The sequence below is a fragment of the Erinaceus europaeus genome, chromosome 4 (assembly GCF_950295315.1).
Source record: "Erinaceus europaeus chromosome 4, mEriEur2.1, whole genome shotgun sequence".
NCBI lineage: Eukaryota > Metazoa > Chordata > Mammalia > Eulipotyphla > Erinaceidae > Erinaceus > Erinaceus europaeus.
The window spans coordinates 19,241,182-19,268,442 of record NC_080165.1 but is presented as its reverse complement, the minus strand read 5'-3'; the positions used below and the strand labels follow the sequence as shown (position 1 = coordinate 19,268,442).

General features: G+C 55.2%; 2 protein-coding genes across 9 annotated transcripts in view; both read right to left on the bottom strand.

Moving 5' to 3' along the window:
- Positions 1 to 33: 33 nt before the first annotated feature.
- SELENOO (selenoprotein O) lies at positions 34 to 14,450 on the bottom strand. The gene is made up of 9 exons (XM_060188857.1): positions 13,376 to 14,450; positions 9,792 to 9,995; positions 7,590 to 7,770; positions 6,402 to 6,532; positions 4,035 to 4,315; positions 1,174 to 1,324; positions 858 to 1,043; positions 572 to 728; positions 34 to 484 (listed from the first exon to the last, which is right to left on the bottom strand). Exons 1-9 carry the CDS (start codon positions 13,957 to 13,959, stop codon positions 323 to 325), a joined length of 2,037 nt encoding a protein of 678 aa, XP_060044840.1. The 5' UTR covers positions 13,960 to 14,450; the 3' UTR covers positions 34 to 322.
- A 2,727-nt stretch (positions 14,451 to 17,177) lies between these two features.
- TRABD (TraB domain containing) overlaps positions 17,178 to 27,261 on the bottom strand; it is a 196,631-nt gene continuing 186,547 nt past the window's right edge. For 2 of the 8 annotated variants that reach the window (XM_060188866.1, XM_060188862.1), the window contains exons 2-10: positions 21,366 to 21,494; positions 20,758 to 21,046; positions 20,304 to 20,470; positions 19,935 to 20,075; positions 19,418 to 19,528; positions 19,189 to 19,328; positions 18,813 to 18,985; positions 18,627 to 18,738; positions 17,178 to 18,496 (exon numbers count right to left, since the gene is read on the bottom strand). In XM_060188866.1, the coding sequence (XP_060044849.1) occupies positions 18,319 to 18,496; positions 18,627 to 18,738; positions 18,813 to 18,985; positions 19,189 to 19,328; positions 19,418 to 19,528; positions 19,935 to 20,075; positions 20,304 to 20,470; positions 20,758 to 21,046; positions 21,366 to 21,461 (1,407 nt within the window). In that variant the 5' untranslated portion in view covers positions 21,462 to 21,494 and the 3' untranslated portion in view covers positions 17,178 to 18,318. Of the gene's footprint in view, positions 18,497 to 18,626; positions 18,739 to 18,812; positions 18,986 to 19,188; positions 19,329 to 19,417; positions 19,529 to 19,934; positions 20,076 to 20,303; positions 20,471 to 20,757; positions 21,047 to 21,365; positions 21,495 to 25,655; positions 25,740 to 27,261 lie in introns of those variants that run through there. The other 6 variants (XM_060188868.1, XM_060188864.1, XM_060188865.1 and 3 more) reach the window with 5 other exon arrangements.

Here is a 27,261-nt window from a genome sequence, read left to right as displayed (position 1 = left end):
GGACCCGGGGTGTGGGGTACAGTGACTACAGTGATGGGTGAAGCCGCTGCTTTATTAGGGGCTTCCCCCCACCAGACAGTGAGGTGGGAGGGCGTTGCCGTGTCCATGTGGCCCCATCCTCGACTGAGTCACTGTCCTTGTGTGAGGAGCTTTTCACCGACAGCAAGGGCGTGGGGGCAGGCAGTGCTGAGTCAGCATCAGACAGAGACGGGTCAGGTCCTGACTGGACATCTCTGGCGTCATAGAGAGATGGTCGCCACCTCACAGATTCAGCAGGATGCAAGGCCTTGGGGGTCTCCAGAAGTTGAGGCTCCCAAGGCAGTTAGGAGGATCACGTCACACAGAGTTCTGCCGCCCAGAGTGGGGGCCTGCTGCTGTAGGAGTCCTGCCTACCTGCCCCCTGAGGCTCGGCGGCCTCCAGCGCCTCTGGGGCCTCTCGCTCCTGGGGGTAGGGGGTCTCCAGCAGCTTCAGCACCCGCCGCACCTGGAGAAGAATAAGGAGTGTTGAGGCTGCTGCTCTGTTACTCAGGCCCGCTCACTGCTATGGGCCTCGGGACGGGTGTGTACTTACCTCCGAGAAGTCTCCTTTCTCTGCAGCCTCTATGGCGTTTTGTGCGATGTAATTCCGCAGCACATACTTGGGGTTGTTGGCATGCATCACCTGTAGGCGCTCGGCCTGCCAGGTGGCACTGTCACCAGCACCCTCCTTGTCCTTCTCCAGCCGAGTCCTGGAATCACATCCAAGCTCAGTGCTTCAGTAGGTGCAGCCCTTATAGCGCCTGTGACGCGCTCTGCCCCCGGAGTCGCTGCCCGGGAGGAGGAGGCAGTGCCCGGGAGGAGGAGGCGGGTGGTCTCACCTGTACTCGCGGAGCCAGTCAGTCCAGGAGTCCCTGTTCTTGCTCAGCAGCTCAGCAGAGCTCAGCTGCTCCAACCGTGACTGCTGCTCCATTCGCTCCAGCTCCCTGGTGAGGCCTGCCCGGGTGCCGATGAGTGCCAGGAGTTGTGGGTTCGACTGAGCCAGCATCAGCATCATCGAGAGCTGCCTGTGGAGGGGGCGGCATGGCGGCGACTGGCCTCAGCACTGGTGGGACCCCAGCTGTGTGTAGTCTTCCTTCCCCTCTGCATGCTCCATTCTACATGTTCCTCCCTTGGAAGCAAGACCGGAGAACCTACCGGGGATCCATTTGGGGCCGGAAAGCATGCTGGAGCTCCTCCAGGGAGGCGCACTGCGCCGTCAGTGCGGCCAGGAACTCGCTGAGATCCAGAGACCCTGCCCCGGTGGGCAAGGAGCTCAGCAGATAGAAGGTGTTTGTGAAGTCAGCACCTGGAACACACAGCTCCTCAGGGCACAAGAAGCCCTGACTAAACTGTTTAGTTTCTAACAGGTATAATTCCACATCATCCCAGCACCAGCGTTCTCTGTTCCCATTCCCTCCGTTGGAAACTAGTAGTTCCCCCAAGGTCATAGATATGGGTTGACTATTATTTCTATGATCCTGCCTTTTCTTTCTAAGTCACATCTACACCTATTACTACTGCCAAAAGACCTTTTTTCCCCCTCCTCTCTCTGCGGGTCCTGATGGAATTGCAGTTCAGAGCCCTCTGGTCATCTTCCCCTAACACTCCTCCCGTCTAAGTCTTATGCAGATACCTGATCCCAGCTAGTTCCTAGGACTCTACCACTGTGCCACCTACCTGAGCCTAGCAGTTACTCAGTTTCCCACTTCTCTGACCCTAGGAAAAACGAATGTACAGAAGGAGGGAATCAAGATGGTGTGATATATATATGTAGATAGATGGTCACCTTAGGGCCTCACACATGCTATAGAACCACTGCTGAGTGGCTTCCAGCCCCAGGTTTATTTTTCTTTATTAACATGCGAGAGAACCAGAACATTCTGCCACATGTGAACACTTGAAAGTCTAAAGTTCTGACCACTGTGCAACCTACTGGGCCACTTTTTAAAAATTATTTTTTGCCTCCAGGGTTATCACTGGGGCTCGGTCCCTGCCACATGAAGCCACTGCTCTTGGAGGCCGTTCCCCATTTTGTTGCCCTTGTTGTTGCTGGCTAGGACAGAGAAACTGAGAGAGACGGGTCTGAAAACTTCAGACCAGAATCCCGCATATCCTCAATAAAATCTTGAACCAAGTATTTTAAAAGCATTAAGTAGAGTTATTCCCAGAAGGTACAAGGATATTCAACTGAATTGAATTTATCTTGAAATTCACATGTTAAAACTCAAATTCCCGGGGGGGGGGGGGGAGTGTCATTGCAGTGGATTAAGCGCATGGACCAGAGTAAGGATCCCGGTTCAAGCCTCCAGCTCCCCACCTGCAGGGGAGTCGTTTCACAAGCAGTGAGGCAGGTCTGCAGGTGTCTGTCTCCCTCTTTCCATTTCTCTGTCCCATCCAACAATGACGACATTGATAACAATACAACAAAAAAACCAAGGCGGGAGTCGGGCGGTAGTGCAGAGGGCTAGGCACACACAGCATGGCGCAAAGCGCAAGGACCAGCTAAGGATCTCGGTTTGAGCCCCTGGCTCCCCACCTTCAGGGGAGTCGATTTACAGGTGGTGAAGCAGGTCTGCAGGTGCCTTTGTCTCTCCATTTCTCTGTCCTATCCAACAACAATAAAACAAAGGCAACAAGAGGGAAAATATAAAAATGTATTTAAAAAAAGACATTAAAAATAAATAAAACACAAATTCCCAGGGCCAGGCCATAATGCATATGGTTAAGTGCATGTTACCATGTTGAAGGACATGGGCTGCCCTGGTCCCCACCTGTTGGGTGGGGGAGATTCATGAGTGGTGAAGCAGTGCTGTAGGCATCTCCCTATCTCCCATTTCTCTCGAGTTCTCTGTCTCTTAATAGAAATAAACCAATAACAAGTGGTCGAGGAGGTGAAGCAGTGGATGAAGGGTTGGACTCTGGAGCACGAGGTCCTGAGTTCCGTCTCCAGCAGCACATGTATCAGAGTGAAGTCTAACCCTTCCCCCTCTCCTATCCCCCTCTAATAAAAACAGTAAGAAACCCAGGCCCCCACAGGATGGTATTTGGAGAAAAGTGTTGATTTTGGCAGGTCCTTGTGTGATGGGATTAATGCTTCATAAACTAAGGCTGTGGCCCAGGAGGTGGGGTGAAAAAGAAGCTAGAGTACCAGTCTGATACGTCCTACCAGGAACTGAGCTCGGAGTTTGGGGCATGTAGTCCCTGTGCTCTATTAACTATTTCCCTTGCTATATAAGTGGCTTGATTTTGACTTCTTCTTCGCCTACTGCTCAGCTGTGGCTTATACTGGTGTCAGGGATTGGAAACTAGAACCACTAATTAATTCCTCAAGCATGAAAGTCTGTGATGGGCATTGCTAAATTCATCCCCCAGCCCTTCTAAGTAACATTGTGGGAGTTGTGCTAGGGCCATGTACATGGCCAGTATCACTGTTCCCAGGCCCACCTTTTCATTCTTTCAATTTTAGACAGAGAAACTGGATCACTGCTCTACCAACCACAGGGCTCTCCCCAAGTGCCATGGTGCCCCCATAATGTGACCAGTGACTAGGTGTGAACCCAGGGGCTCACACATGGGAAGCTATTCTCTGGCACCTATCAGAGACAGAAATTGAGAGGGAGATAGAAAGGAGGAGAGTGAATCCCGTGCAGCATTGAGCTTCCCTTCTGCAGGCGGGGACTTGAACCTGGGTCCTTGAGTATGAGGACATATGCTCAACCAGCTGCACTACCACTCAGCCCCCAATATCGAACCTTTTTGGGAAATAGGGACCTTGTGCTATGATACCACTGCCTGGGTCCAACTTTTTTTGCTCTTAAGTTTTGTAGAAAGGAAGAAGGGGAGAAGACACCACAGCACTGCCCCACCATCCACGGAGCCGCCAGGGTGCAGACCCATGTCTTCCCAGGCTGGGAGCAGAGTGTTCAGGATGGCGAGATGATGCGAACGCACTCAGTGCCACCGACCCGCCCGAGCAGAGAGATGCATGTCACACGGCCTTTCACGTCCACACTCACCCGTCAGGTGCATGGTCTCCAGAAGCTTGGCCACCAGGGCTCTGTCTTCCTCGTGCTCAGCCCCCACGAGGCCCAGCTTCTTGCGCATCTTCTGCAGGTAGTGCCGCTGGAACTCGGCGTCAAACTCCTCGGCCAGGACAGCCTCGGCCAGCTCTCGAGGCAGCTCGGGCTCCAGGGCTTCCGCCAGCTTCTGCAGGTTCCATTTGCACACCTCGGGCTGCTTGTTGTACGTGTAGCGCCCGGCGTTGTCGGAAGCGTTGCACACGTAGTCTGGGTCATACCTGCACATGGGGGGGGGCTTCAGTGCTGCTTCTGGTTGGCTGCTGAAGCCCTGCCCTGGTCAAGGAGCCTGCAGCTCAACTAGCTCTCCCTCATGGCCCCAGCCCCTAGCTGACCCCCCCCTCCCCCCCGGCACAGGGGAGTACTCCAGGGCACTGCTCTGGACAGGCCTCCCTCCCCACTCTAGCTGCTCCAGCCCTTTCACTCCATTTCAACCTGCAGTGGAAGGACTGTTCTAAAACGCTCCCTCTGGGGCTGGAGAGAGAGCATGATAGTTATGTAATACTTTCTTCTTTTTTAAACTTAAAAAATTATTATTGGATACAGACAGAAATTGGGAGTGGGAGGGGTGATAGGGACGGTGAGACAGAGAGATACTCGTAGCCCTGCTTCACCGCTTGTGAAACTTTCCCCCTGCAGGTGGGGACCAGGGGCTTGAACCGGATCCTTGAGCACTGTAGTGTGCTCAAGGATCCACCGCCTGGCCCCTGCAATAGGCTCTCATGTCTGAGGCTCCAAGGTGTCAGGTTCAGACCCCAGCGCCACTATAAGGCAGAGTTGAGCAGTGCTCTGGTGAGATGAAAAGGGGGGATGGGGAAATTGGACGGTAGCACAGCGAGTTAAGCACACGTGGTGCAAAGTGCAAGGACCAGTGTAAGGATCCCGGCTCAAACCTGGACTCCCCACCTACAGGAGAGTCGCTTCACAGGTGGTGAAGCAGGTCTGCGGGTGTCTCTCTCTCCATTTCTCTCTGACCTATCCGACAACGACATCAATAATAACTACAACAATAAAACAAGGACAACAAAAGGGAATAAATAAACAAATAAATATAAAAAAGGGGGTGGGGTGGGAGAGTGAGTGAGCAGTGACTCACATCACAGTGTGCAAAGACTGCTTCAAGCCCCTGGTCCTAACCTGCAGGGGGGAGGCTTCATGAGTGGTGATGCAATGCTGCAGGTGTCTGTCTCCCTTTCTAGCTCCCTCTTCCCTCTCAATTTCTGCCTCAAAATATATCAGAAATAAAGTAAAAGCAAATGCTTCCTGTGCAGCGTCAGAGATGGCACGGTGGATGAGGCACTGGGCTCTCAAGCACGAGGCTCCGAGTGCTCTCCGGCATTGCACGTGCCAGAGGGAAGCTCTGGTTCTCTTGCTCTCGCTGATAAATGTTAGAATCAGATAACACTCCCACCTGGGATGGGAGACAGTTCACGTAGTCAGGCTCAGGCTTTAGCACATGTGAGGCCCTGGATCGAAACCCCCGCACACTGGGGAGGGGGGTCATGGTGATGGCAGCCGGGGAGGAAGCTCCATGACGCTGGAGCAGTGCTGTGATGTCTCCTCCCTTCTGTCTATCTCTCGTCTATCTCTGAAATGAGGCTGGGAGATAGCTCCCCCTCTAGAATGCATGCCTTGCCATGTTCAGGGCCCCAGATCTGAGTCCTGGCACAACACGGGAGCTCCACGGCAGCACAGGAAGCTCCAATGGAAGGCGGGGTGCCAATGGGCCTTTCCCTCTGTCTTTCCCTTTAGCTGAAACAAAAAGAAGATAGCTCAGCCTTTTAAAACACTTCATGGGGAAAGCTTTGCAAGTAGTGAAGCAGTGCTTGCAGGTGTCTCTCTGTTTCTCTCTTCCTCTCGATTTCTGACTGTCTCTATCCAATCAATAAATAAAGATTAAAATAAAAAAAAACCTTTAAATAAAAAAAAACAAAACACTTCATGTCTGAGGCCTCAGAGATGACAACGGGGGTGGGGGTAAATATTAAATAATAATGGGGCTCGGTGGTGTGCCCTGTTGAGCGCACACATTATAATGCTCGAGGACCTGGGTTCAAACCCCTAGTCTCCATTTGCAGGGAGTAAGCTTCACAAGTAGTAAAGCAGGACTGCAGGTGTCTCTCCCACCCTCCCTCCACTTCCTCCTGAGTCCTCTGTCTCTATCCAATAAGTAAAACTGATAAAATAAATATTAAAAAGAAATAGCTGCACACACGTTAGAGTGTGGCCCTCCTGCCCCGCCCGAGAGCCCCTCCCAGAGCAACGCTGCTGGAGAGCAGGACCGAACACCACCCAGGGCGTGCTCACCTGTCCATGAAGCCAAAGGGCCCGTAGTCGATGGTGAGCCCCACAATGCTCATGTTGTCTGTGTTAAGCACGCCGTGACAGAAGCCTACACACTGCCACTCGGCCACCATGCGGGCTGTGCGCCGCGTCACCTGTAGGAGGGAGGGCACTGGGCTGCTGTTCTGTGGCCTCCACCCGCCCTGACCTCAGAGCCTCCTGCCCTTCAGGGACTTCCACGGGCTTCTGTCCTGGGGGCTCTGTCACTTCAACCATGGGGAGAACACAGAATGGTCAAGAAAACTCCTGCCCCCCCATCTTTCACATATTAACGTGGCTTTTACCTGGCAGAAAAGTCAGGAAGTCCAGTAGGAGACACAGGCAGGTAAAGCTGCCCTGGGCCCGGCTGCAGTGCTGGCCCTACGCTGCCCCAGGGGCTTCGGGGAAGAAACCGGGAGTGGCCTGGCACATGCCAGGATGCTGCTCACGCACCCCACCCCCACTGCATACTGGAGATGCCATTCCCATGGTTGGCACCCACTGGGGGTGTGAAGACGCATTGGGAATTGGGCGGCACTGTCCTCATCCTCAGTGACCAGGAGAGAAAACTCAAGAAGGAGGTGGGAATGCCTCGACCCCTCAGTGGGGGGATGTCCCCGACCTCCAGATCCAGGCCTCCTGTGGCCACACAGTGGGCAGCGGGAAACCGTGTGGCTGAAGTGGGGTTGGGGTGATGGGCAGGAAGAGCCCCCAAAACACCCGTTACACCTGCTTTTGATGAAGGGGCTCCGATTCGCAGGCCCTCCTGCAAACCCTGGGCCTTGTCCTCGCCCCCTTCAGCCTAGCCCCACCCTGGGAGACTGGGTCCCCAGTACTCTGAATGTCCTGTGTGAGACTGCACTGTTGTGGGGCAGGGGCCACGCCTGACCCCAGCTGCGAGGACACAGGCAAAGGTAGTCAGCACCTGCCCCCATCCAGACTGGGCTGGCCTAAGTGTGTGGGTTCAGAACCCAGCATGACGGGGCTCAAGGCTCCTGCCCCACGAGAGCCCTGCCCAGTAGCACCTGGCTGGCCCGGACCATCACTGTCTCTGCATCGAAGTCATCCTTGGGTTTGTCCCCGGTCTGACCATACCAACAGGAATGGGGGTTGGGCAGGGACGCCACGTGACAGCTTCAGTCCACCAGTGGGAGGGTGGATGGCACCACCTACCTCTTGGAAGAAGGCCACGTTCCTCTGCACGCTGTCGCTGGCATGAGCAGCCTGGATTTCAGGGTAAAAAGTGCTGATCACATAGTCAAGCATCTGCACTCGAATGTCATTTCTCCCCACGCTGGGGCCTGCGCGCCCTGTGTACTCATCTGCAGGCTTAAAAATCTCAAAGGATCCAAACCTGGAGGGAAGATCCAAGTTTTCAAGAGGTTAAACACGACCCCACAGTCCAGAGAGCGAGCTCACTGAATATGGTGCGTGTGCTCAAGCGGTGCTCTAGTTCTCTCTCTCTCTCTCTCACTGATATTTCCCTCCCTCCAGAGTTCTCACTGGGGCCTTGTGCCAGCACTATGAATCCACTGCTCCTGGAGGGCATTTTTTCCCATTTTGTTGCCCTTGTTATTGTTGTCATTGCTATTATTGTTGTTGGATAGGACAGAGAGAAACAGGAGGGGAAGACAGAGAGGGGGAGAGAAAAGGTAGACACCTGCAGACCTGCTTCACTGCTTGTGAAGAGACCCCCTTGCAGGTGGGAAGCCGGGGGCTCAAACCGGGACCCAAACAGGTCCTGGCGCTTTGTACCATGCCATGTGCACTTATCCCGCTGTGCACTGCCCGGCCCTTGATAAAATTTTTATTAGACACAGACACACATGTGCACATGCCTGGAGTAGCAAGGTTCTGGCTCTACCAAGAACACTAGGCTCCATCCCCGCATGAAAATCAAAAAAGAAAAATCTGGTACTGGATCTTCTAACTCCACTCAGGGAAGAATAACTGGATTGAAACAAATTGTCCACACAGTATGACTCGTGTTTTAGTGGCACAAACAGGCATTAAAAAAAAAAAAAAAAAAGATCTAACTACGAATGAAGATGAAAAGGGAGGGTGTGTGTGTGAGGGAGAACCAGACACTCAGGACCTCGCGCTTGCGAGTCCAACGCCCTCCGGCGCCACCTGCTGGGTGCAAACAGGCACGTTTCATCTGCTCAACTCCACACAGCCCAGATGCACAGGGCCATCCCGCCCCAACTCAAAGGAGGAGGGGACGCATGACAGCCCCGAACCAGGCCTCATGTCCCTGCTCCCCGACCAGGGGATATATCTGGTGGTGACCAGAGGTGGGTGACAAGGTGGTCAAACTCTACCACATGCATTGCCGGGGAGCGGTCAGCAGTGGCTTGGCACGCCTCCCACCGACAGGAGGCGATGTCTGGAGAGGGGCCGCCAGAAATGGGGTTACTACTTTCAAGCAGTGGCTGGAGGCCAGGCTGCAGCCCAGCACCCTCCAGGCCAGAGGACAGGTCCACATCCAAGAAGTATCTGGCTCAAATGCCAGCAGAACTGCCGTGGAGAAGCCCGAGTGTCCGTGTGTGAGGCAGGCGTGCTCTGCTCCTCCCATACAACAGGGAGCTGGGAACTATCAGCATGACGTGGCAGTGGCTAGTTGGCACTGGGGGCTTGGCCTGCTGACACCTGACATGCAGAGTTAGTCTGTCCCCCTTCTCTCACAGGAACGGAGAACCACAAGATGGTCACAGTCACCTCCTGACAACTCTGGGTTCAGGTGATCAGAACTGAAAAAGTGATGCCAGGCAGCAGCGACACCAGGGACAGGGCCTAGAAAGAACTCCGGATAAGCAAGAAGGGCATGAGAAAGGACGGCCCAAATGGACTGGAACACGTCACATATGTGACAGCTGCTGATTCACAATGACACAGAGCCAGGCCATTTTCAGGGTGAAGTGTATGGTGTCCCCCATCATAAGCTCAAAGTTACCAGCACTGCTGGGCAGTCCTTTCAGGTGGCCTGGTGCCCAACACCTCTTCACGAGGATTCCAGGGTGCCCCTCCTTGGGGTAGTCATGTTCCAATTGCACCCTGCAGCTGTCACCACCCCTCCTCTTCTAGCAGTGACAACGGCCTAGACAGGGAGCAGAGAGGACCTGGTGCTGCATCCACACAGACTCCTGGCCCAGAAAACACCCAGCGCCTTTCACACGTGCCCCTTCCCTGTGGGCAAAGCATCTGCTTCACGGGCAGTCTGCCGCCGCACTAGGGGCTGACCTGGGGCGAATCCTGGAGGTGTAACCACCAGGCATGTGCTTCTTTCTGCCAGGCCCTCCAGCTACGTTAGCACAAATCTCCTACAACTGGGAAAAGCAAGCACATGTAGGCAGACCTAACGGTCCCCAGCATTACCTTAGAAAAGTGGAAGCTATACGCAACACAACCGTGCATTTTTCATATTTTGGATTACCATCATAGAACACATCGCGCATGACCGTGGAGTCAGATGTGACGCAGGCCCCAGCCCGCGTGGTGGGGATCCCCAGGTGGAACATGGCTTCACTGCACAGGAACTCTCGGATGCTCGAGCGCAGGACTTTGCGACCATCAGCTTCTCTGAAATCAAACGCAGGCGTCATTGTATTGGCAGGCTGGCCGGGTGTCCACGCAACACCAAGTGCAGAACAGCTAGAAAGCAAGCTAGCAGCCAGAGAGGTGGCACAACAGGCACAGCAATGAATGTGCAAGGATGAGGCCCAGAGTTCAATCCTTGGCATCGTAAGTAAATAAACACTCGCTCCCTCTCACAAATAAACAAATAAATAAAGCTTTCTTTTTAAGGAAGAAAATATTAATTTTCTTCTTTTTGGGACGAAAGCACAGTGGTTGTCTAAAAATATTTTTAGGTTTTGAGGTCCTAGGTTTAAGCCCTGGCACCACCATAAGCCAGAGCTGAACAGTGCTCTGGGGGTTGGGGCAGTGCCATAAATAGCTACATTATTACTGTGTCTGGTCTCCTTTGGATGACAGCGACTACCAGCAAGCCCCTAGTGTCTTCTGGATCTGGCGTCTAGCAGCCACAGGACCAACTGCTAGGCTTTGGGCTGGAGATCAAGATAAGGCCAAAGACAGCAAGACACACCAGTTGTTTCCACTAAGATCTAACACAATTCATGTTACACATACACTCACTCAGCAATTCACCTTTTTTTTGCTTTCAGGGTTATGGCTGGGGCTCGGTGTCTGCCCTACAAATCCACTGATCCTGGAGGCCACTTTTTTCCCATTTTGTTGCCCTTGTCAATTTTATTTTTGTCAGATAGGACAGACAGAAATGGAGAGAGGAGGGGAAGACAGAGGGGAGAGAAAGATAGACACCTGCAGACCTGCTTCACCGCCTGTGAAGCGACTCCCCTGCAGGTGGGGAGCTGAGGGCTCGAACCGGGATCCTTACGCTGGTCCTTGCGCTTTGCGCCACGTGCGCTTAACCCACTGCGCTACCACCTGACCCCCTAATTCACAACTTTTAATGAATTTCGGTACTTTTCAAAAATGTTTAAGACTTTTTATTAATTTCTTACAATAATATACACACACTAGCACTAGTAATTGGTAATAGGGATGGGAAGACCTCAACAACTTTGGACAGTCTTGCATGGTTCCAATTATTTTTACTCTGGGCTGTTTCTTTTTTCTTTTCTTTCTTTTTTTTAAACCAGAGCCCTGCTTAGCTCTGGCTTATGGTGGTGCGGGGGATTGAACCTGGGACTCTGAACCTCAGGCATGAGAGTCTCTTTGCCTAACCATTATGCTATCTACCTCCGCCCAAGGGCTGCTTTTCTTTTCTTTCTCTCTTTTTCCCCTTTGGCAGAATTGGGGTCTCACTGCTCTGAGGACGCTTTTTCATTCAGACAGAGACAGAAAGGGACAGACACCACTGCATAAGCATCAGCGCCATAACAAGGGCCCTGCAGAGGTTTCTGCTGTGTTAAAGTCATAATCTTTTGTATTTGTCAGTTTCTCCAAATCTAGGGGCAGAAGTTTGCCCTGTGACCTTACCTTATAGAACTAATGAAAGCTATGCATTCCCCGCTTCCCCCCCCCCCCCCCCAGTTTATTTAGCTTTCTACTTGTTAGGACAAAATGGAAACTTCAAAGCTGCTTATAAGCCACACGGAAGCTCAATATGTAAGAAAGCAAAGCCCTAGCAGTCCACCGGATCAGCTGTCCTGCGGAAGTCATGTCTTTGAAGCTTTCCTTGTAAGGCGTGGCACTGCATACCCTGATTTCCACAAGCCCCATGTAGTAAGTACAAACACCAACAGAGTCTGGACCCCAGCAGTTGGCGATCAGTCCTGGCTTCTGGCCGGGCCCAGCACGCAGCGCGTGCCCAGACAGGAAGGCACCTGCAATCATTTAGACTATTCTCTAGAATAAGACAAACATGTAGAAAGATGATGAGTTCAGCTTCCATCTTGCCTGGCGGCAAGCTAGGCTGAGCTGTGCTAAGGGGCACCTGCTGCTTGTGTCCTGTGCCAGGAAGAGGACAGTTTAGAGGTGCCCCGGCCTGCAAAGTGGGAAACCAGGGTCCGTGGAAGCCAGTTCCAGGCATGCCTCCCCTCAGCTGGGAGCCTTAGCATAATTCAGAGCTAGAGCCCAAACCCGGCAGACCCCAGCTCTCCGGCTCTGACCACAGGGCCCTCGGGCCACAGCTGCACCCCACTCATGTAATCTGTCCTCAAATGCCACCCACCCTTCCCTCCCTGAGGGCATCACGCACTCCTTAGCCCAGGTAGATGTGCTGCTGCGCAGCAGGAGGCCGGCCCGGTCCAGGCTAATCCCGAGTCTGGTAAATATGACCCTGAAAACAAATCGGCTGTCTGCTTGCCCAGGGTGAGCTTCCCACAGCAGACGCCAGAACTGAATTGAACAGTGATTGCACAGCAAAGGTAAAGGGACTCAGAGGGCAGCCCTACCCCCCCCCCCCCCATGGAACGAATGACACGGGAAAACAGTCCCTTCTTCTGGGTCTGTCACCAGCCAAACTGCTGAGATGCACTCAGTTGTGGACAAGCAACAAACTGCCAGGACACAAGGTGGCAGTGGGGGGCACTAAATTCAATGACTTTTTTTTTTTTGCCTGTAGGGTTATCGCTGGGGCTCGGTGCTTGCACTACAAATTCATTACTCCTGGTGGCCATCTTTTTCCATCCTTGTTGTTGTTGCTGCAGTTGTTGTTGGATAGGACAGAGAGAAACTGAGAGGAGGGGGAAGACAGAGGGGGAAAGTCACCTGCAGACTTGCTTCACCATTTGTGAAGTGACCCCCCCCCCCGCAGGTGGGGAGCGGGGGCTGGAACCAGTATCCTTGAGCTTTGCACTTTGTGCACTTAGGCTACTGCTACCGCACCCCCCCCATGACTCATTTGAAGGAATATTCTAGTTGACTCGGATCTGGATATACTGACTTAAAACTCAAGTCTTTATAAAACGTGACTGCCAACAGCACAAATGTCAGTCCCTGTACCTGGCAAAAACCGTCATCAAAATGAACACAACACTTAAAAGATGTTTATAAATGAGAAGGGCTAGATCTCAATTCCAAAGGGAGAGAAACGCCTCTATCAGCCACTGGTGCAGAAATCCCTAAAGAAATGACTCCGGGTGGCGTTTGGGGGCGCCCAGTGGAACTCAAGAACTTCAGAGACAGATCTGGAGCCTGGGGGGGGGGGGGGGGGCGGGCGGGGGCGGCCATCCCGGGCCGCTGGGGAGGGGAGGGGAAGGGAGGGGTCCGGCCACAGCACCGGCCCACCGCCAGAGGGCAGAGCGCATTTCATAAAGCCAGCTCGGGTTTCAGCCACCAACAAGCACTTAATGACTCGGGGCCAGACAGACGGACTGCTGAGTGCGGAAGGAGCGAAACGGTCAGCGGGCGGAAGCGGGGCGCAGGAGTCAGACCCGGGGCCCGGGCTCTGCCGTGTCCCCCCACCAGCCCACCTGGAGAAGGGCGTGGGGCCGGCGCCCTTGAGCTGCAGCTCCCAGCGCTCGCCGGCCTCCGTGCACACCTCGCCCAGGTACATCGCGGCGCCGTCGCCCAACTGCCCGGCGAACTGGCCGAACTGGTGTCCGCAGTAGCAGTGGGCGGCGGGTTCGGAGCCCGGCAGCAGCGCGTTGCCGCTGAAGAACAGCGCGGCCTCCGCCTCGCGCGCCTCCCGGGCCGCGGCGTCCGCCGGCGGCTCGCCCAGGCCCAGCAGCGCCAGCGCGGGCTCCGACAGCGCCACGACGCGCGGCTGGCGCAGGGCAGCGGGCCGCACGCGGCTGAAGCAGGCTCCGGGCACTCGCCGCGGGGCGGACGCGGCGCCCTCGGGGCCCGGCGGCGGGGTCTCCACCGGCAGAGCCCGCAGGACGCGGTTGTCGAAGCGCAGTCCCGCCAGCCAGTGGGGCGTCGGCTCCATGTTGGCGCCGCGAGAGGCGTCCCAGGTGGAGCAGAACGCAGGCGGCGGGTGGCGGCGGCCCAGGGACAAGGAGCGGACGCGGGCTGCAGCGAGCGGAGCCCAGGCCGCTAACCTGAACTCGGCCATGCACGGCGTTTAGGAGCGGAAGCCTACCCGCACCAACCGGAAGCCCCGCCCCGCGCGCCCGTCGCCCAGTCGCCGAGGGTCAGTGCGGGCGCCCCCACGCGGTCTCGCCCACACCGTCCCCGCTCTGATTGGCCGCGTCTTCCCACCCACTTCCGAGGCCCCGCCCCTCGGCGGCGAGGTCTGCGGAGTGGCGAGTGGGGGTGCGGCTTCAGCATGTGGGGCGGGGCTGGTCTGCGTGACAGCGCGGGAGCCGCCCTGTAGTCCCGACCCGGTGCCTCTGAGGTGGTGAGCGCGCACCCCCAGCGCACCATCAGGGGTATCCCCCATCTCGGGTCAAACCAAGGCCCCAGCGCTGCGGAGGGTCTGCCCCGCATATCCTGTCCCCCGCAGAGCACGGGAATGGACGGAGAGGCCAGCAGTATGTTCAGACCTTGCTCAGGAAGAGCTGGGTGGTCAGGCTGGGCAGAAGCTGAAGAGACCCCTCCCCCGACTGACTGGCAAGAAACACACTTAGGCTCGAACATCTAACTAACTGCCCTCCAGGGATCGGGCGGTAGCGCAGCGGGTTAAGTGCACATGGCGCGAAGCGCAAGGATCCCCACCTGTAGGGGGGTTGCTTCACAAGGGGTGAAGCAGGTGTGTCTGTCTTTCTCTCCCTGTCTTCCCCTCCTCTCTCGATTTCTCTCTGTCCTATCCAACAACATCAATGGCAGCAAAAACAATAACGACTAGGGCAACAAAATGGGAAAAGGTGGCTTCCAGGAGCAGTGGATCCTTAGTGCAGGCACTGAGCCGCAGAGATAATCCTGGAGGCAAAAAAGAAAAAAAACCGAAAACAATCTGTCCTCCATCCAGGATCACAAGCCCTCCACCTACTCCTCCCCCCCCCCCTTTTTATTGACACCTGCAGACCTGCTTCACCGCCTGTGAAGCGACTCCCCTGCAGGTGGGGAGCCGGGGGCTCGAACCAGGATCCTTACTCCCGCCCTTGCGCTTTGCGCCACTTGTGCTTAACCCGCTGCTCTACCACCCTAAGTGCTTTTTATTCAGAAATACAAACCTTGTTTCTGCTTGTCAACTGTAACGGAAACTTGCATTGTAGTGAGATCCAAACTCTCAAAAATGGGGTGAAGATTCACAGGTGGATCCAGAGTATGATGTGCTATCTTATACTCTGCTTTACTGCTTCTTTCTCGCTGAATGTTGCATCCTGGGCATCTCTTCATCTTCACATTGACCCAGTCTTCCCTGACCACAGACAATATCACGTGAACAACCCAGTTCAGACACCTAGAAGGTGAGCTGCCACAGCCAATGCCCCACAAGTCCTAACTGGTCTTCCCTCTGCCAATGATAAATTCGCACAACAGGGCTGCCTGCAATGTTTCACCCTGACTTTAGGGCAGTAAGAAGTTGGTCTGGGGAGTCGGGCGGTAGCACAGCGAGTTAAGCGCACGTGGCACAAAGTACAAGGACCGGTGTAAGAATCCCGGTTCGAGCCCCCAGCTCCCCACCTGCAGGGGAGTCACTTCACAAGCGGTGAAGCAGGTCTGCAGGTGTCTATCTTTCTCTCCCCCTCTCTGTCTTCCCCTTCTCTCTGTCCTATCCAACAACAACGACATCAATCATAACTATAACAATAAAATAAGGGCAACAAAGGGGAATAAATAATAAATATTTAAAAAAAAAGAGGGGAGTCGGGCTGTAGCGCAGCGGGTTAAGCGCAGGTGGCGCAAAGCACAAGGACCCGGTTTGAATAAGGATAAGGATCCCGGTTCGAACCCCGGCTCCCCACCTGCAGGGGAGTCGCTTCACAGGCGGTGAAGCAGGTCTGCAGGTGTCTATCTATCTCTCCTCCTCTCTGTCTTCCCCTCCTCTCTCCATTTCTCTGTCCTATCCAACAGCGACTACAATGATAAAAAAAAAAAAAAAAAAAAAACAAGGGCAACAAAAGGGAATAAATAAATAAAATAAAATATTAAAAAAAAAAAAGAAGTTGGCCTGGGGGGCCTAGGAGGTGGCACAGCAGGTTAAGTGCACGTGATGCAAAGCACAAGGACCAGCATAAGGATCCCAGTTCAAGTCCCCAGCTCCCCACCTACAGGGGAATAGCTTCACAGGCGGTGAAGCAGGTCTGCAGTTGTCTTTCTCTCCCCCTTTGTCCCCCTTCCTCTTTCCATTTCTCTCTGTCCTATCGATGACAACAATGACAACAATAATAACAACGATAAACAACAAGGACAACAAAAGGGGCAAAATGGCCTCCAGGAGCAGTGGATTCATAGTGCAGGCACCGAGCCCCAGCAATAACCCTGGAGGCAAAAAAAAAAAAAAAGAAAAAAGTCAGCCTGGGAAGGAATGGTGCTCTTTATGTGACCAGTAGACTTCTGACAGCCTTGGTCTTGCAGACAAGGCAACTCTCTGCTCTCTGCCCTCCTTCACTTGGGTCACATTTACTTCTTCAGAAATGCCTGTTCCTTGGGCTCCTTGTACTTGCTTGTCCAATTCCTCTGGCCTCCCACTGCCCCTGGACACTCCTTCTCCCCAGTGGGGCCACTGTGGACCTCACCTGCTGCCCTTCCGTGTGCCTCAGCTTCTTTTGTTCTTTCTAGCCTAGTAGTCTGCAGGCTTTTCTTTCCCTTCCAGGGAGTGATGCTTGCTGGGTACCTACCTGTGGGTGGCAGGTCAGTGGTTACACCCACCCAGAACCCTGCCAGGCTTTGAGCAGGTCTCTCAGCCAGGGTGGGCTCAGGAGCCACCAAGCCCTCTTTACCGAGGTTTTACTGCCACAGAGACACAGAAGCAGAGACACCCGGCACAAGGCACAGCCATGCTTCCTGGGGGGCAGACACTATGGGGCAAGAGCCCACCTAGCGACCCTGCCAGAGCCAAACCCTCTCAGCTCCACAACAGCCCAGGCCATGCTGGATGCTGTCTTCCTGGACAAGTCAGTCTTTTGCTCAGCCCACTGGGCTTGCCTCCCGTTCTTGAGTCAGGGTGGGGGCTGACCAGGGTGGGGAGTCCAAGGGTATAGGCAGGGGGTCTGTGATTGAGACGGGCAGATGCCAAGGATCAGTGTCCTCTGCCGAGGCGGCCAATTTCTAGGCTCTAAGGCAGAGCCATCAGCCCCGATCGCGACTGCTCTCCCAACATCCCTACTCCCGTGGCCCAGGGATCATCCCGTCACTTGTGTCCCATCTCCACACGTCACAGAACAGGAGTGTCCAAAATTACTTTATTTCACTTTCTAAAGTAAGGACACACACGTGTGTGAGTGACAGGAAGGACATGGTCTAGCCCGAAGCTGCCCGCCCCCGGCTCATGGTGTGGTTTCACTTGATTTGGTTCAACGTTAAGTCAACACAAACACAATCAGCTGTGGTTCTGGGCCCAGTTGGGCTGCACAATCAGTGGTATGTAAACAGGCCAGGGGCAAGTGAATGCCACACCAGTGACAGTGGGGGACGGCAGTGAGTGGGGCCTGCGGCCAAGGCATTATATCCACCTGAGGGTGGCAGAGAGGCGCAGAGAGGTGGCAGGCACCTCTGACTCAATGCGTGCAAACACACACCACACTCACGCACTAAGGGCTGAGGTGTCCCTGCTCCTCACCGAGTGGATAGGAGACATGTGTACCCCCACTGTCCTGGGACAGCCTTGGACTCCCCACTACAGAAGGTGGGTGAGGAGGTCAGAGGGGGGCCCTGTGTCTGGAGGATGGTTTGGCCCCTACTGCCAGAGGGCCCTCTCCACATGCTCACCCTGTCAGGATGGAAATGGTTCCCAAACCCTCCGGAGATATTCTCTTTTCCTACCAGATTTAAGGCTAGTATTTCCTGACATTTGCTTTAGTTTAATTTTTTACGTTAAAATTACCTGAGTAAAAATTTTTTTTTCCAACATTTTCTAAAGCCAAAAATCTCTGTAGGCAGAACTGGTGCCAATGCACATCTGGGCCTGCCAGGCTGGGCAAGTTGGAAGCCTCCCAGGAGTCCTCCAGAAGGGCTGGATGATAATTCAGCCCTTTCCAAACAAGCTGGCCAGCACACACCCCAGGGGCCACTCCTGGACCAGGTGGGAAGGCAGTGAGGTAGGGGACCCCAGCCCAGGCCCTCGCCCTGCCCCTTCCCCCCAGCTGGCCCTTTAGGCTGGGGGAAGGGGCTGCTGGGAAGCCTGAGCTCAGAGCAGTTAAATAATTCTTTATTTGGGTGGGTTGGGGGAGGGCAAGTGAGGCTGGGCCTGGACCCCCACAGGGGCTGGCACCTAGGAGGAGTTCCTCAGGGGCCAGGCCATATACCTCAGCTGTGACCGGAAGCAGCCACATGTGGACCCTCGATGTGGGAGCTCCCTCTGTCTCTCCTACTTGTGTGGCCGAAATTCAGACACCTTCTGCAGGCAGTACTGGGCAACCGGCAGTGACAGGACCAGGCTGGTGGTGCGACGCCCCATCCAATACAGGCCATAGCCCACCAAGCCGAAGAAAGCAGCCTTCACAGCCATCCGGAACACTCTGCTGGAGAAGGATGGCGGCGGAACACTGGGGGAGAAGAAGGGTGGGCTGGGACTGGCTCTGGGGAGGCTTGCTCATCCAGCCTGCCAGCCCCAACTAGACCATGCCCCCACCCCAGGCCCACTACTGTGCTCAGGGGTACACAGATGGCACTCACCTCATGATCTCCTGGATGTTGAGTTCGGTGGTCCAGTTCTTCTCAATGCCAGGGACATGGCCCATGCCCACGACAGCCACCACCACGGAGGGGACACACGTCCTGGGCTCTGCTGTGGAGGGAGCAACATCAGCACTCACCTGCCAGTGGTGGCCCCAGAACACCCGCAACCGGGTTGGCCGTCACCATCAGAGGCGCGAGGCAGCTCGAAGCGCTGGGCCGCCTGCTTCAGCATGTAGGTCAGGTAGATGTCGCGCTCCGACACGATAGTGCGGTGCAGGTCCGGGAACTCGCCGATCATCTCCGACATCATTTGCTCCAGAAGGTCCTTCTGCTTACACCGCTCCACGTCATCCTTGCTGGGGGTAGGGAGGACACAGGGCACATTACCCGCCTGGCGGAGACTAAGCTGGAGACTGAGCACAGAAGGCGGAGAAGACTTGGACAGCGAAGGCTCAGTCCAAGAGCCGGGGGTGTGCGTGGTAGACCTGACGCCCTCCCCGGGCCTACTGAACACTGCTTTTAGGTCAGGGCTGCGGGCCAGGGACAGAATGGGCCCTACCTGATAGAGTCTGACAGGAAACACAGACCCCACACTAGCTTGACCTTCTGCCAGAAGGTAAGCGCAGAAATGGCCCTCTTGAAGGTGACGGGGATGGGCCGGTCACCCAGGTGGAACTTGCAGAAAGGCACCTTGCTGGCCTGGGGCAGAGATGGACAGGTGTTGGGCTGCTTGTTCCAGCCACTAGCCGCCCCCTACTGACCCAGTCCCTGGCCGAGCCCAGACCCACCTCCTTAAAGGCCTCCCTGAACTCGCCACCGGGGGCCATGCCCAGCTGCTCAGTGATGTGAGCCGACACCTTCAGCAGCAGCATCTGCATGAGTCCTGACATGACGCCATTCTGCAGGGAGGAGCCCAGATTCAGCAGTGGGCAGAAACCAGGCCTTCCCATCACCCAGGCAGGGCCAGGGCTGAGTCAGAGTGTGGGGGGCAGTCTCAGGTGGGCCACTTGGCCTCTGCCCCGTGAGTGTTCCCCTCCCCAGACTCCACATGCAGCCCTGTGGCTGCTCTTGGTCAGTGGACTTAGACTTGAGGCCCTTGTGCGGGCAATGTGGGTACGGTCCAATGACCAAACGACCCCCCACCCCAGTCCCCTATGCAGTGAGCCCAGGGCGCTAGGGTCTCCGGCTGGCTCCTGCTGTGGGACTGGAGCTGCTTTCACTTGTCTCTCCTCTGTGAGCCAGGGTCAAGGGCCCTGGGGGGGGGGTGTACACGGCAGCTGATAGGGAGGCACTGAGCGGCCAAACCTGCTTCACAGCCTGCTGCAGCTTCTCCAGGTTGATATCCCTGGCCTCCCGCAGCAGTGTGCGTTCATCCATCTTCAGCATAGCCACGCGGTACTGGCAAAGCTCCACCACCACCACGTCGGGCTGCACTGCCCGGATGGTCTGCAAGGGACGAGCCGGTGACTTGGGCTGTTCCCCCCCATCCCCCTCCCAGGGCGGAGACCACACAAAAGGAAGCTGCTCCGGCAACGAGCCAGGCCTCTCAGCAGCGACAGAGCTGGGGAACAGGTGTGCTCATCCTTAGGAGAGGCAGTCGAGGGACCAGAAAGCCCCTGGCCGGCCGGGAAGCCAGTCACAGAGGTGGCAGGTGGCTCCGGGACAGGCTCTCACCCTTGCAACATCCTTTTTGCTGTCACTGCTGAAGTGAGCCGTGCCCACCACGTACACCTTGCTCCCATCCTCTGCCACCAGCTGGATCACTGTGGGTGGCAGCTTGGGCTGTTCCCGCCGCCGCTTCAGCTTCATCTCCAGAAGCAGGTTGAAAGCATCCACATCAGCTGCGAGCAGAGCGGGGCCCAGCTTGGATGATGCCCAGGTCAGGGTGGCACCCACGCCCGGGCTTTCAGGTTCTCAGTGTCATGCCAGGGAACCCGCACATTCAAGGGGCACATACTCCTCAAAAGGGGCACGTCCACACCAGTCCCTCCCGGCCCCACGAGACATGGCACACACTCAAAGCGACTGGTCCTTGCTCACAGCAGCAGGCAGGGTATAGCACCATCAGAGGGGCCTATGCCTAGGGGCCCCTCTGCACCCCCAAGGGGGGCTCCTGCTGGAGCCTCACCTGTTCTCCAGGGAGCCCTCCCCAGCGTCCCAGTCAGCGCTGCTCTGTGGCCGGCAGGGATGCGCCCACTTCTTGAGAGGCCCAGCAGCCCAAAGCCCAGCCCGGGGCGCCATTCGCCAGAGCCGTAGGTCGCCCTGCCTGAGCTTTCACCAGCGGGGGGATCGGCCCACCCTTCCCGCCCAGCAGGTAGGGATCTCGGGAGGCACGCACACAGGTTCTGGGAATCTTCGGGAAGCACCCGGGGCACTACTTCTGAAGCCCCTGAAGCCATCATGGGTTCTGTGTCTGCCTGCAGAGGGGAAGAGAGTGGGTAGCTGAGTTAGCATGCCCGCCTGAGCTAAGGGTATCCGCTCACCCCCAGGGCCTGGGCCTGGGCCTGGGCCTAGGCCTGGGTCTGGGAGGCTGCCCCATGAACTTCTGGAAGGTGCCATGGGCCAACCCTCCCCCCCAACTTCTCCTACTCAAGTCCTCCCCCCCCCCCGCCTGTGGTGCACCCTCGGGGACCTTCCCCAGGAAAGTAAAGACCACATGAAGTTCTTTGCAGGCAGAATGACCTCTGGAGGTCACTCTATGGGGTGTCCTCTAGGACCCACACTCTGCTGAACAACCTGCAGTGTCTGGGCGGAAAGTATGCCCTGGTCTTCCTGGCACCCATGGCCAAGACATCTGACCTCTCGCGGTGGCTGCTCCTCCTCCCCCTCCATGGCTGGGCAGTTCCCGGCACTAAGGAGAGAAGCCTAGGAGACACAGAGAGCACGCTGTTAGCTGCAGCCCAAGACCATGTGGGCTGAGTTCAGGGGACACACCTGTCTTGAACGATTAGCCTCCCCGATCACTGGGGTCCCCTGCAGGAGCAGTGGGTCAAGGTCCCCCGAGGTCCAGTTCCCAGGACTGGTGGCACAGGGAGAGGCTCGGGAAATAAGGTCGATGGGACTGGGGCTGCCAGCAAGAGGCAAGGCCAGCAGCACAGAGCACAGGGAGACATGAGTCCTGCCTGAACAAGACTCCATGGAACAAGATCATGTTCCAAGCTGAGGAAGGTGTTGGGCTCAGTGCCCACTCTCAAGGACAGTGCACACACCAGAACCTTCTGTTCTGAAGGTTTGGAACAAAACACAATTTATAAAACTCCCTTGGAAACAAGACACCTTTTTCTGGTTTGAGAGAGAGATTTGGCTAGGGATCACTACAAGGCTGGGCTGTACACAAGCTTTTCATCTGTGTGTCTGGGAGAGGAGCTGGGGGTGATGGTGCCAAGAAGGCTTAAAGGCCTCATGATGGAGAAAACTGCCAGAGACAGTGGCTTCAAGGTTGGAAGGACCCATTCCACATGGATTCAACAGAAGAGACCCCTTCCAGGAGGTTCAGTCCTGGGGGGTGGTGAAACCTATATCCTTTGAATCAGAGTCTGTGGGGTGAGGGGTAGCAGGGTGGGAAGTCACACCCACATTGGTGGACACAGCTTGAGAAAATGTGGGAGGCCGGGCAGGAGTGCACTGGGTTAAGCACACATAGTACAGCTTGAGAAAACTGTTTAAAAGTGAGAAGTGGGGCAGCCCAGGACATAGCACAGTGGATAACGCCATAGACTCTCAAGCATGAGGTCCTTAGTTCAATTCCTGGCACTGCATGTGCCAGAGTGCTGCCTTGGTTCTCTCATTAACATATATAAACAGGACTGGGTGTGTGTGTGTGGGGGGGGCTGGAAGATAGTGTATCAATGTATCATGGATCTACCCTATGGCCCTGCAATTCTTTTCCTGGGGATCTATCCTAAGGAACCAAACACACCTATCCAAAAGATCTTTGTACAGGTATGTTCATAGCAGCACAATAAAAATCTGGAAGCAACTGAGTTGTCCAACAACAGATAAGTGGCTAAGAAAATTGTGGTACATAAACAATGGAATACTACTACTCGGCTATTAAAAATGGTGAGGGGGCCGGGTGGTGGCGCACCTGGTTGAGCGCACATGTTACAAAAATGGTGAATCCACCTTCTTCACTTCATCTTGGATAAAGCTAAAAGGAGTCATGTTAAATGAGATTAGCCAGAAAGAGAAGGAAGAACATGGGATGATCCCACTCATAGGCAGAAGCTGAAAAATAAGAACAGCAGGGAAAACACCAAGCAGAACTTAGACTGGAGTTGGTGAACTGCACCAAAGTCAAAGACTCTGGGGGGTGGGGGGGATGGGAAGGATTCAGGTCCTGGAACAGGATCACAAAGAACCTAGGTGGGCAAGTTAGATGGTTATGTGGAAAACTGAGAAATGTTACACATGTACCAACTGCTGTATTTTACTATCAACTGTAAACCATTAATCTCCCCAATAAAAAAAGGAAAAGAGGAAGAAAGAAAGGAAGGAAGAAAGAAAAGTAATGTATCTTGTCATGCTGAAGGCCCAGGCTCAAGCTTTGGCACCACATGAGAGGTGGCACAGCACTGGGGGATGCCCTGGTATTGTGCATGTGTGTATCTCTCCCCCCATTCATCTATATACATCTGGAAAAAAATGAAAAAAGTAGGCCCTAGAGTGGCAAAATTGTACATGTGTGATGTCTTGGTGCTAAAAAAAAAAAAAAAAGGTAGATGCTCATGGAAAAAAAGTGGCAATTTGTAGGCTGGGGAGAGAGCATAATGGTTCTGTAAAACTCTTATGCCTGAGGGTCCAAGGACCCTGGTTCAACTCCAAGTACTACCATAAACCAGAGCAGAGCAATGCTCTGGAGTCTCTCTCTTTCTCTTCTATCATTAAAAGAAAAAAAAATTAATTGCCACCAGGGTTATCACTGGGGCTTGGGGCTTGGTGCTTGTACAGCAAATCCACTGCTCTCAGTGGCCATGTTTTTCTTTCTATTTCAGTTGATAGGACACAGAAATTGAGAGGGACGGGGGAGGTAGAGAGAAAGATAAGACACCTGCAGACCTGCTTCACCACTAGTGAAGACTTCTTTGCAGGTGGGGAGCACCTCGAATGGCAATGTGGCCGCTCAACTGGTGTGCCACCACCCAACATCTCCACCTCTGTTTTTTAAAATTTTATTTATTTTCCCTTTTGTTGCCCTTGTTTTTATTGTTGTTGTAGTTATTATTGTACTTGTTGATGTCATTGTTGTTGGACAGGACAGAAAGAAATGGAGAGAGGAGGGGAGACAGAGAGGGAGAGAGAAAGACAGACACCTGCAGACCTGCTTCACCGCTTGTGAAGTGACTCCCCTGCAGGTGGGGAGCCAGGGGCTTGAACTGGGGTCCTTATGCCAGTCCTTGCCCTTTGCTCGATTTTGTTTTTTTCAGGGCTAGCAGCATGTGTCGGTCTCTGTTCAGACTGAGGACTCCTAGGCGCCACAGTCACATAGTCCAGGGCTCCCCTCAGGCTCATGACAATTGCGTTACTTCAGAACTCTCATAATAAGAAGGAAAAACAAATGATCAGACAAATACAGCACTACGCCGAGTTCCTTCCCTGTGTCTCCTCTGGTCACACAGCTCATGCGGCACAGAACGCGGAGACTGTCTCCTAGACCCCTCACTAGGAGCCACCCAAGCCTCAGTTTCTTGGGCAGCGGTTCTGAGCAAGCGGAAGCAAGGCTTCACCCAGTAACCAGACACCCACTCTGCGCAGGGACACTGCCGGCCCCGGGGTTGACCGGCAAAGGGGCAGCACATTGAGGCCTGGGCCTTCTGCAGGCCAAGATGGTCACCAGAGGTTGGAAGAGGAGCCACTGGCTGAGAGCCCAAGGAAGCTCTGCATCCGTGTGTGTGCGTGCGTGTGTGAGCTAAGGGGCAGTCAGACCCATCGCGGCATGTGGGCACTGCCCCCTCCCACCAGGTGCCTCCTCCCCAGAGGCACCAGTCATGCTGGCACCTGGCCTAGCTCACTGGGTCTCGCCAGCCTAGGGCCTGCTTCCTGCTTTGAGAGAGCCGCAGAGAAACAGGAAGTGGTGCAGCCTCCCCCACTTTAGGCCCCCACCTCTTAGGTTCCTGAGCTCCTCAAGACCCCCTCCCCCATCACCGGCCCTCTAAGCACACAGCTCTTACTTCCCCAAAGCACAACTACAGAACTAAGGCCACCGGAGAACCAGATGAACCTCCTGTGCAGCTGGGAGGCTTGAGTGACAGCCAGCCAACGGGAGGCCACCACATCGGCTTGGCCTTCCCTCTGTGGGCGTGGCAGCTGCCTCTGCGGCCAGACACAGCCCAGAAGCCCAGGAAGAAAGAAGCCCAGGCTGTTCTAGCCGGTGGGGGAAATAAGCCCGGGTTCCTGCACTGGCCGGGCCACACCACCGGCACACTACCCGAGATTCCTGTCCCAGCTGCCCATGGCCACTGAGCATGGGGAGTGTGTGTGTGTGTGTGTGGGGAGGGGGGGCTGGCCTGGAAGGGGCCAACCACAGAGGCTGAGGGCTCCGCAGCCCCAGGTGTGCATGAACATCAGAGAAGAGTCTCTGATGTTGTCACACACACATTTTCCAAGACTGTGGTTTCCTTTCACCCGGCCCGGCCCCCATGACACCACCCCAGACTATAATCTCCGTGGGTCCTCAGCCCCTCCCTCCTATGCTCACCACCATGTGTTTTCAGCTACTTGTGGTAGGGACCTGACTCTCCCCGGTGCCGGTGCCGGGAGGTGGGCCAATGGCCCAACCCCACAGACGGCTGACTGGTGTCTGTCTCCCTCCCGGCAGGCAGGTGCCTGAGCAGCCTCCCTGTCTAGAACTTCTGCTTCCCTGCCACACAGTCTCTGAGCTTAGGGTCCTGCCAGTGGTCACCTGATGGTCTAACAGCTGCGGTGACCAGCAGACTCTGTGCTCCACCCTGAGGGGGTGGATGCATCCCCTTCAACCCCACTAGCCCCACAGCTCCAGTAAGCCGGCCCCCCAGTCTCCACAGTTACCAGCCACAAAGCACAGAGCAGGAGGACACTTCCACCAGATCCAGATCCTCACTCCTTACCAGCGAGCGAGCGACCAGCTGCCACCGCTGAGCAGGAGTGTCCACAGAGTATGACACAAGGGGCGGAGCCTCCTGAGCAGCCGCCTGCAGTCAGTCCTGGCACATGGGTGGTGGGTCTGCCAGCTGCCAGCAGCCGTGCTGTGGAGATGGCCGGGTCCCCAGCTCATCCACCGAGCACCATGCCACCAAGACGTAAGGTGAGAATAGCCACCAACTGTCCTGTCTGCACACAGCAGGCCCTTACACTGGGTTGCCAACTTAACCTACAACCTTTAGATATCCTGGGGTTTCTCTCTGCTGGGCCACAGTGTCCTGTCCTCAGGGGCCAAACCCACCAGCACAAAGAGCAGCAGCACTTGGCTTAGGAGGCACAGGGCACCCCGAGGCCCTCATCTATTATGAGGGACTGTGCCATCATCAGACACAAACCCCCTTGAGGGTACGGCAGAAGCACTCACTCACCGCTTCAGGGACACAGACTTCAACTCCATGGTAACTACCCACAGCCCCAGAACCATTGTTGTCAAACGGTAGAACAGAGCAGGTGCCGTTCAAAGGGCAGAAGGCTCACAGCCATGAGGGATCCACGGGGGGGGGGGGGACTGCCCTGGGACACAGGTCAGGGCAACCACTAGCCTGTCGACAGTGAGTGAAGCTAGCTGAATTCCACAGTGCTTTGCTTATGGAGCAGAACCTGAGGGCAGTGGACAGGCCAGCGTGTGAGTGGCAGGATATGCAGGCCCCTTCTCCTGGGCTCCAGTGCTGTGGACTAAACTGCGGTTTTTCCAAGTCCTTAGTTGATGTTTTAACCTCCACTGGGCCAGATGTTTGAAGTGGGGCCATTAGAAGGTGACTAGGTTTATGTGAAATCGTAAGTCTAGGGTCCCACGATAAGGTTTTATTTTATTTTTCACCAGAGCACTGTTCAGCTCTGGATTATGGTGGGGCAGGGGACTGAACCTGAGATCTTGAGTCCTCAGGCAAGAGAATCTCTCTGCATAACTATTATGCTATCTACTCCTGCCCCCTCAATAAGATTAATCTCTTTACGGGAAGAGACACCAGAGAGCTCTCACCAACAACCAGCCTCTAGACTGTGGAGGAAACAACCTGCTGTCTAAGCTTTGTCTTTACGTCCACAGAGCAGACTGAGACAGCCATGCTCTCCGCTCAGCCCTGCAAAGTCTGGGGATCCAGTAAGTGACTTCCCGACCCTAACCCCAGACTGGTTTCCAGATGTCAGATAACTATCGGGCACCAAACCCAAAACTCGTTCTCTAGACTCCCCACAAAGTGAAAGGTCCCGAACTGGTTGAAGAAAGAAATGATGGGCCAGAAGGCACCAGGATGTGGCCTACAGCCCTTAGCTCCACTAAGTGCCCCTTCTGAAGTCTGGGCATCCTTGCAGATGCTCCCTGGGTCTGGAGGGACTTGTTCTCTGCGGGTGCTGCAGAGTCTGGGGGTCTATGCAGAGAGCACAAGGCAACTCACAAGAGCACACCTCACTGGCCCTCCTGGAACGGGAACCCTGCCTGGTGCTGGACCCC